This window comes from Sparus aurata, chromosome 18 (assembly GCF_900880675.1).
Source record: "Sparus aurata chromosome 18, fSpaAur1.1, whole genome shotgun sequence".
Taxonomy (NCBI): domain Eukaryota; kingdom Metazoa; phylum Chordata; class Actinopteri; order Spariformes; family Sparidae; genus Sparus; species Sparus aurata.
Window position 1 is genome coordinate 2,321,223 of NC_044204.1, and position 8,751 is coordinate 2,329,973.

General features: G+C 41.4%; 1 protein-coding gene across 3 annotated transcripts in view; it reads right to left on the minus strand.

Moving 5' to 3' along the window:
* Positions 1 to 8,365, minus strand: part of nfkb1 (nuclear factor of kappa light polypeptide gene enhancer in B-cells 1) — a 47,445-nt gene extending 39,080 nt beyond the window's left edge. For 2 of the 3 annotated variants that reach the window (XM_030396751.1, XM_030396749.1), the window contains exons 1-5: positions 8,043 to 8,365; positions 6,867 to 6,910; positions 6,444 to 6,525; positions 1,326 to 1,372; positions 1,001 to 1,099 (exon numbers count right to left, since the gene is read on the minus strand). In XM_030396751.1, the coding sequence (XP_030252611.1) occupies positions 1,001 to 1,099; positions 1,326 to 1,372; positions 6,444 to 6,525; positions 6,867 to 6,905 (267 nt within the window). In that variant the 5' untranslated portion in view covers positions 6,906 to 6,910; positions 8,043 to 8,365. Of the gene's footprint in view, positions 1 to 1,000; positions 1,100 to 1,325; positions 1,373 to 6,443; positions 6,526 to 6,866; positions 6,911 to 7,409; positions 7,498 to 8,042 lie in introns of those variants that run through there. The other variant, XM_030396750.1, reaches the window with a different exon arrangement.
* Positions 8,366 to 8,751: the final 386 nt, after the last annotated feature.

Genomic DNA, 8,751 nt, shown 5'->3' on the forward strand with positions numbered 1-8,751 from the left:
GCGTGAATTCAGTCAGGAAGAATGTCTTAACCTTTTTTCATTCACAACCCTCTTCATCTTAATCTCTCCTCATTAATTAATCGGCTGTAGATCCAGTTTTACCAACCAGACATTTCCTCTGTTAAAACAAATAACCAATCATGCTGTCGAGTCCACCTCATCACATCCAGTTCTTCAGCCATTCTCTTCATCCCATTACCACCACCAGCGTCTAGGCTCCACCAGGAGGGTTTCCTACACAGCTCACAGCGTCACCCTCCCTCTTAAATATAAAGGACGTCACGATGGGGCCTCGTCACCAAAGACTTATTTCTCATCTGTTGTGCACATTGCAATAAATACTTAATATCCAAAACTGAAGTCTCTCCTGATTGAGCTGTTTCCATGATCACAAATGCTACAATGCAAACAATAACATGTCTCCCAACATGGCCTTGGCAGTTTGACCTGTGTTTAATAGTTAACCAAAGTTTTTGTTCATAACTGCTGCTACGAAAACAACAGAATACTAAAGGTTGTGTGTTACAGTCGACACAAAGCCTTCAGCTCAGAACAAATATCACCATAATGTTGTGAATCAATGTTCATGACGTAGTGTTTTTGAAGACTTCAATGAGACGTCATTCAGAGAAAAACTCCTAAGATTCAGATGGCAACAACAAACAGCCGGACTACTTTACAGTGAGAAAGTCAGCTCAGTGTTGTTGACTCTGCAGGAAACAGACGGAAGTATGTTCACAGCTCTGTGTTCTCTGGGTCTCTGTTTTTACCACTTCTGCACATTATTTTTAGCCTCATCATTTCATACTGGAAAAAGTTTAAATGTCGAACTCAGTGCGGCTTGACACCAAAAGACAGGTGAGCCGGCTTCCACTGACCCACACAAATTTACACCAGGAACTTTGTTCCAGCATCACAGAGACGAAACACATCAAACGTCTGTGGAAGTCAGCAAAGATTTTAACAGACAAAGAAAGCAATCACAGACAGGAAGTGTTACCTTGACGGTAGGGTAGGTCTTCCTGTTCTTCTCACTGGAGGCGCCAGGTAGACCGCCGTGAGATGGACCCTCACAGCCGTACCTGAACCGGAAGCCACGCTGGAGACAAAAAGACAGACACGGTCATATAAATACATGTTTAAATATATAAATACACATCATGAGAAACCGGCCCAAATCAATTGATAATCAGTTTTTTTTCTTTGGTGAAATTCCTCTTAAAATAGAGCCCAGCATTCATTAATCTCCTCACAAATATTCAAACATGTTGCGATGCTTCACAGACTTCCTGTGATCAGGCAGGAAGATGACAGGTGAGTCTTACCTGTTTGGGCTGCTCCACAATCTGCAGGTACGGTCCGTCAGCTGAAACTACAGAGAGACTTTATCAGTATGACCTTTAATACAAATACAAACATTTTCACTGTCAGGTCTAGTAAACAAACATTTTAGATCTGAGACAATGAGTCTGTCAATCAATTATCTGACCAACACAAAATAAATGGACCGTCAAGAATTGTACATATGTTAAAAGCAAAAAAGCTCATCTCAGACGTCTCAGATTTTCTGTTTCATGTCTAAATAAACTGAGCCTCTCTTGGTGGAAGACAACAATATCTCTAAATGTCACACTGTACATTACATTAAATTCTTGATTTTCAAAATATTACTGATTCATGTTTCTGGCCCTCACACACCGCCCAGACTCAAAACAACAGCCAACTGCCTTTATCCGACCACTGTGTTGCCTCTTGTCTGACCCATTCAGCAGAAAAGTTGCATTGAACACACCGCTTCGATGTGCTGCCTACTCCACAGTAGCGTGTACGTTCCACACTTATGGAGATGCAATAAGCGGTTCACGCTACATGAAAACAGGAAATGACGGAACGGAGTGCATAGAAAAACAAAGCGCACACAGTATTTCACCCCTCCCACACACAGCGCTGATTCGCTAGCACACCGCCAAACAGAATGGTCATACAGCTAACACACAACCAATCAGAGTATCCAATGGCTCAGACAGCCGACAGCCAACCTCCTCAGACTTCGCATGTTTAATCGGAGCAGACAACGTCCGCGCGGCTCCGAAAGCTTCCACCACAGCTGAACACACTGAACAGATTTGTTCCCGACCTCGTCCAAGTCTCCCTAATCGCTTCAAACGTCCAACGGTTGGGCTGGTGTGTTCCTGCCTTAGAGCCTTAACAATGGTGGCGTTAAAAATCTTAACTCTGTCCTGAAGGTGATGCTACAGTAAAAATTAAGGAAGAGAACTGATAAGATTTTATTGATACAAATGCCATTATAGGCAAACAGTCAGATTCTTTTTTGATTCCTTTATGATCGTTCGATTCCAATGGATCAGAAATCTTGGAACATGTTCTGGATTCCCACCTTGAGTTAAGGTCGCTCAAATCTCTCGAGTTCATCCTCTGTGGAGCAGGAATGAGATCCGTACTTTTCATCTCAGCCTGTCAGTTAGATTTTATTTTCACATGTAAATCAGACAGAATGAGCAGGATTGATGTGCTGATTGTTTTGTTGTTTGGTGAAAATAGTGAGTTATGTGCTGTCAACGATCCAGAGTCCAAAGTTACACCTGTCAGAAAATGATTTTAATTATGAGTTTCTTTTTTTATGCTGAATCGTTTGTTTATATAAAAACAAGGAGTGTGTTTAAATTCAGCTAAGCAGGCCCATGAGGAAGTGTCCACTGAAAAGGTGAAGAACGATTGGGAGCAGGAACTTAATACGGAACTCAATGTAACACATTGGGAGGGTATTTTGGATAGGATTCATAGCAGCTCAATAAACTCCAGACATACTTTAGTACAGTTTAAAGTAGTCCACAGGCTTCACTATTCTAAAGTCAGGCTCCATGGCATTTATCCCAACATTTCTCCTTTATGTGATAAATGTAAGCAACAATCGGGGACTCTTACATATCAGTTTTGGTCTTGCTCCAAGTTAACTCTATTTCTATATTTCACCTGACCCACTCCTTGCCATCTTTGGTTCAGTAGTGTATAATCCCAACCTCACAAGTTATGAAGGGCAAGCCATATCCCTCTGCACTCTGTTAGCCAAAGCGCCTCATTTTGCAACAGTGGAAGTCAGAGGCTAGCCCTCTGTTCCAGCAATGGCTTAGAGAGCTAGGCAATGTACTGCAAATGGAGAGACTGCGCTATAAGACTACTAATAAAGAAAGAATCTTTCAAAGGATATGGCAACCCCTGTTGAACAAATGGGCAGACATGCGGGAGACCAATGATGCCCAAAGTGACGCCCTTAGCACTTGAGTCTTACCTTTTCCCTTTCCTTTTGCCGACCTTGTTTTGTACACTATGTTGACTGTCACATTTTAGTCCCTTATCTCATGCTGGCTTTTTCCTTTCCTTCTTTCTTTTGTTTGTTTCTTTTCTTTTGTTGTTTGTGTTTGTGATTGTTTGTTGGGTGGGGGGTGGTGGGTTAGGCCTTGTTGGCCCTGTTGTACAAAAAAAACAGAAAACCTGAAGGAGAACCTCTGTATCGTTATCCTGTATAACCCCAGATTCCTTCAATAAAGATATGTGAAAAAATAAATAAATAAAATAAACAAAAAGCATCAAAGGGGATCTAAATATTAATTATGATGGACCTTTGACCTACTTCAATATCATGAGCAGCTAGTGATGAATCACATGTAAGTAGAGATACTTTCTTCCAATCCTACACATCTACAAGCTCCTCTTCTATCTTTACTTCACGGTTACAAACAGGGAAGTGAGAGCAGAGAGTCGACCCACACTCACCACACAAAACAGACGGCGAAACGTCACGAAACTCAGCTTTCACTTTACATTCATCACATTCGATTCATTATGAAGGATATATATATATTTTAAGTTTTATATATATGTATATATACATTGTGATTTTTCAGCTAAATGTAATAATTTTTATGATTCTTTATTATCTTGATACAACTGCTTCTGGATTGGGTTGGTGGAGTGGCAGCAAAGATTCATTGACTAGTCAACTAATTGCACACATCTGTAGTTGATGATCATTATTAAAACTCCTGACTTTTACACGGAAGTCTGACAGTCACCTGCTCTTTACTGTAACTAGATAATCAATGTGTTGTCAATCACATATTGAGGTTAGCAAAACCAGAGACCAGTTTCTCTCCTCTGTGACAAAACAACTCCAGAACCACAAAAATAAAGATAAAATGTTACAGGAGAACAACGTGAACCTCATCAGCAGTGAGTGGTTATAATGTCTACAGAGAAGTGATTTCCAAAAAAGCGAAGGCACTCTGGTTGCTGGTAACATTAAACGGTGAAGTATTAAGTATAAAAATACATACAGGAAGTATAATATTGCCATGGAGACCGTTAGCTGTGAGCTACAACTTGTGGTTTTAGCTTTTATTTGTTCACATGTTAGTTAGCTGGCACTATGAAGCCCGTGCTGAATGAGCTGTTAGCCGCTCATAGTTGCAGTGTAAACACAGACATACGGATAGTCATCAATGGATCACTTTGACACTCAATAAAACTTAAAAACATGAAGATTCTCAGGGGAGTTCTGACGGGTATTCTGGATAGACAACAGAGATCATGATCCTCAGGAAGTGGAAGTCACACTGAATCTATTAAATATGTGTTTCAACACTGACTTGTTGCTGAGAGTTCGAATTGGCACCTGCGCCTCACAGTGTCAGATTTCAAATGTCTCATTTTGTCTGACCAACCGGCCAAAACTCAAGCATATTTAGTTTACTAAGCAACACAACACTTCCAACTGTTCAGAAGATGGTTTCAACTCATCTTGGTCAAACAAACAACAGTAAAGCTAAAAACAGACTGCAAACCAGACCGCATGTGCTGATAAAGAAGGGGATGTTCAGTTGAGGTGATTTTGTCAACATTTGTTAAGTTCTCTGTGTCTTTAAATCTTCTGCATGGTCCCAGTTGAACAGTTAACGGCAGGGGCCATCAAAAATGGAACAGTGATTGGTTAGGGTTTGGCACGAGGTATCTTTCACCATCACCGATTGGCTAGTCGCCTCCCGCAAGGGGAGATGGGATAACAATGGCAGCGTCAACAACACGAGCAGAACATGCTGCTGCATGCGACTTGCCTGAAGACCCCTCGCTGCGTAAAGCCACTTTTGACGGTTGGAGATATAAACATTACTTTGAATTTGTTGAACGTAAGGAAAACAATTTGACTGTAAGTTGCACACTTTGCCCGTGTTGGAAACTTCTCTCCACCGCTGCTAACACTAACTCAAACTTAACGAAGCACCTACAGAGACAGCACGCACACACAAAGCTTGTTGCTAAGGAACCATGGAGCAACATGAATGTAACAACTAATGAAACTAGTAATGTAACTAATTACTTTCTTCAGGGAGTAATCATGTAACGTAAGGCTTAACAATTTTTGAGAGTAATGTGTAATATATTACTTTTATGAGTAACGAGCCCCAACACTGGTCGTTACACCTGTGGAGGGAGAACAGAACCAAACGTTGTAACAGGTTTGACACAACACAGAAGCTCCATGCGTTGATTTATGATGCAATAACAAGGCTGTGTGAACACAGTGGCACCCCCAGAACATTTTCATAGAGGGGGCCAGATGGGGCCAGTGAAAATCTTAGGGTGGCACACCAAAATGGTCCTTCTTGTGGCAACTCAGATTCAGCTCCAGTCTGTGGCTGTGTATTACATTCCCCTTGACTATTTTTCATTAAAAAGACAATATGCATCCAACACATTTACCTCAAGTTTGAGAAACACACAAAAACTTCAGAAAAAACACAAAAATGTTGTTGTTTCTTCTTCTGCTTCTTGCGCTGACTTCCCGTCAGACTGCACGCCTTTCAGCACATTAGCACCCCCACAGGTGGAGATTTAAGTTACAGTTCCCTATTGAGCCAGCGCCTCAGTCAGTCAGGGAAATTGGTGGGAGCACTGGGGGCGCCACTGTGTGAACAATAGTTTAATATTCTAAGACAAAGGGGGATAAAGTTGTGACCATGAACGCTCTCACACAATTTCATCAGCATGTAAATGGTCTTGCATTTCTGTAGTGTTTTTCACCACTGACCGCTCAAAGCGCTTTACAACACTGGCCACATTCACCTATTCACACACACATTCATATTGTGATGGCAGAGGCTGCCATGAGAGGAGCCAACTGCTCATCAGGAGCAATTTGGGGTTCAGTATCTTGCTAAAGGACACGTCGACATGCAGCTGGGGGGGAACTGGGTTTCAAACCAACAATCGACGACCTTCTGATTACTAGACGACCCGCTGTACCTCCTGAGCTACAGCCGTCCCTCCATTTAAAGTGTTCTGCCAATATCAAATAACAACTACTGACTGAATGTTGTACCAACAGTTAGATACAGACAGTGTAGGTGTGAAGGTGTGACTCTCACCTGTCCGCATGGATGACGTCTGAGACATGACAGGAAAGGGTGTGAACTCCCACGGTGTGGGATCCATCATCTCCATCAGAATCTGAAATCAGAAAGACATGAAGCCAGGACATAGGCACCAACAGCTCAATGTAGAAACATTCTTACACAACACATAATCATTCATTTTATTAATTTGTTCCGCATTTTTAACAGAGAAAACAACATTTTTTATAATATCTGTTTGTGAAAAACTATATAATTTACACAAAATCTAAAATCAGCTAAACTGAAAACAGATTTCTAGTCCTGATCCAGGACCCAAATCAGCAACTCTTATAAAACATTACATGTTACTAATTATGTTAAGATACTTTAGTCTTGTTCTCCCCTGCTGTGCTGTAGAAACAGAAGTAGAACAGAAGTTATCTCAGGTGAGTGTACCTGGTTGGTAGTATGAAGGTAGGGGTCGTCTCCAGCCATGGTGTCTGCAAAGGTCAAACACAACTATTAGACCCTGTGTGAGCCTCAATACTGCAGTAAATAGTGTAATTATTTAGTGATGGTGGTAATAATGTAATTATTAATATATGGAATTAATTTAGCGCTTAAATCAAGTGAAAACGGTAGAATAGATTCAATAAAAACATTTCTGTATTTACTATTTAATAGTGTTTATTTTTACAATAATTCTTTATCATATAAGTAATTAATCATTAATAAATAATCCATCTGACACTTGTTGCTGCTCAACATCGCGCGTTCTCGCACATGAACGCGCATGTGTCAATCGCCTTAGCGCTCAGGCTAACAGCTAGCTAGCACTGCAAGGCGGTCTTTACTGTTTGTGTCGTTAAAGCGACCATTAAAAAACATAAAGCTGTATTAATAAGTGATAGTTCTACATCAGAGACAGTACCACAGCCACTGTCTGACTGTTGGCTTCATGTTATTAAGTGTCCGACAAGAGTTGGTGCCAACCGCTACCTGTCCTAGCTAGCTGGGAGCTAGCCCTCACAGGTTCCGTATGCGGAGAACGTAATACGAAACTCCGCTCAAGAATCTGCGAGTTAAACCGTCCGTTGCTTCTCACCTTGAGATAATACAATAATAATTAAAAATCTATATACAATAGCGCCAGGTGAGCACAGTCTTGTTTTCGGCAAGTGTAAAATCCACATCACAGTTTACTTTAAATACAAGTTTCAGTTTGTTCAACGGGTTGTCCGTTCAGCCACACTGTCCTCTGCTACCAAGGAAGCGTGGACTGTGAAGAAACCCAGCGAGTGAAGAGACGGAGAAACTTCAAACTTCAACTGAAACAGTGAGTTCATGTCGGAAATTTACAAGCCGAATTCACCAGAGGCTGAAACATGAACCGTTAATACTGATGCGAGACACTCTCGTCTTTGCTGACGAGAAAGAAAACTTTAAGTTCCCATTTTTAAGATTGAGTTCGGTGTGACGTTCTCAAAGTTACCTGGCTAATAAGGAAGTGAGTAGCATAACAAAGCGAGGGGCGCAATGCTGTTGTAACGGGTCAATGTAAAGTTATGGTAATTTATACAAATGTATAGCTATGTAATGAGCTGCTATATGGGTTAGTTAGCATGTTCTCACCTGGTTAGCTCGGTCAGGTTAACAGTCGGGCTCTCAACATGAACTATGAGTGACAGTCCGCTTCACTTCAGTTGACTTCTGCACATCATTTCGCCATGTCCACACTGAGCCACTGGATCCATTTACAACTGCTCGGTTTAATCAGAGTGCGTCATGACGCGACACCACCGCGTCATTACAGTTAATAAAAGGCAAAAATGATTTTAATCCGACAGAATAAAGTGATGTTTGATCCCGAGCAGCAGCAGCAGCGGAGCCGTGCAGCTGACACAAGTTTGTCTTAGTCGATCATCGACTTCATTTCCTTCCCCTCTGGAAATTCCCTGTGACGTAGAGCTCAGCCACAGATGAGGGGAAACACGAAGAGGTCTCACTCTGAAGCCAAAAATGTCATAAAACAATCTTTGGATCATCTTTATTTTATTTTATTTTTTTTCAGAATTTATTATCTCACAGAACAGGAAGTGAACAGGTGTGACACATACAGGTAATCAGTCATAAGAAACATCAGAACCCTAAACCATCGGGCTGAGACCGTGCCCACTAAGTCGAAGAGGAAGGAGACAAAAAACCTGTGGCTATCCAAACTGGACTTTTGTCAGAACCTCTAAATGATCCAGAGCAGACAGAGAGGAGGAGACGAGAAAACATAACGACATCTTCATTCCTTCTGTCGCAGGAACATCTGAGAAACTCGGGAGGATCTTTA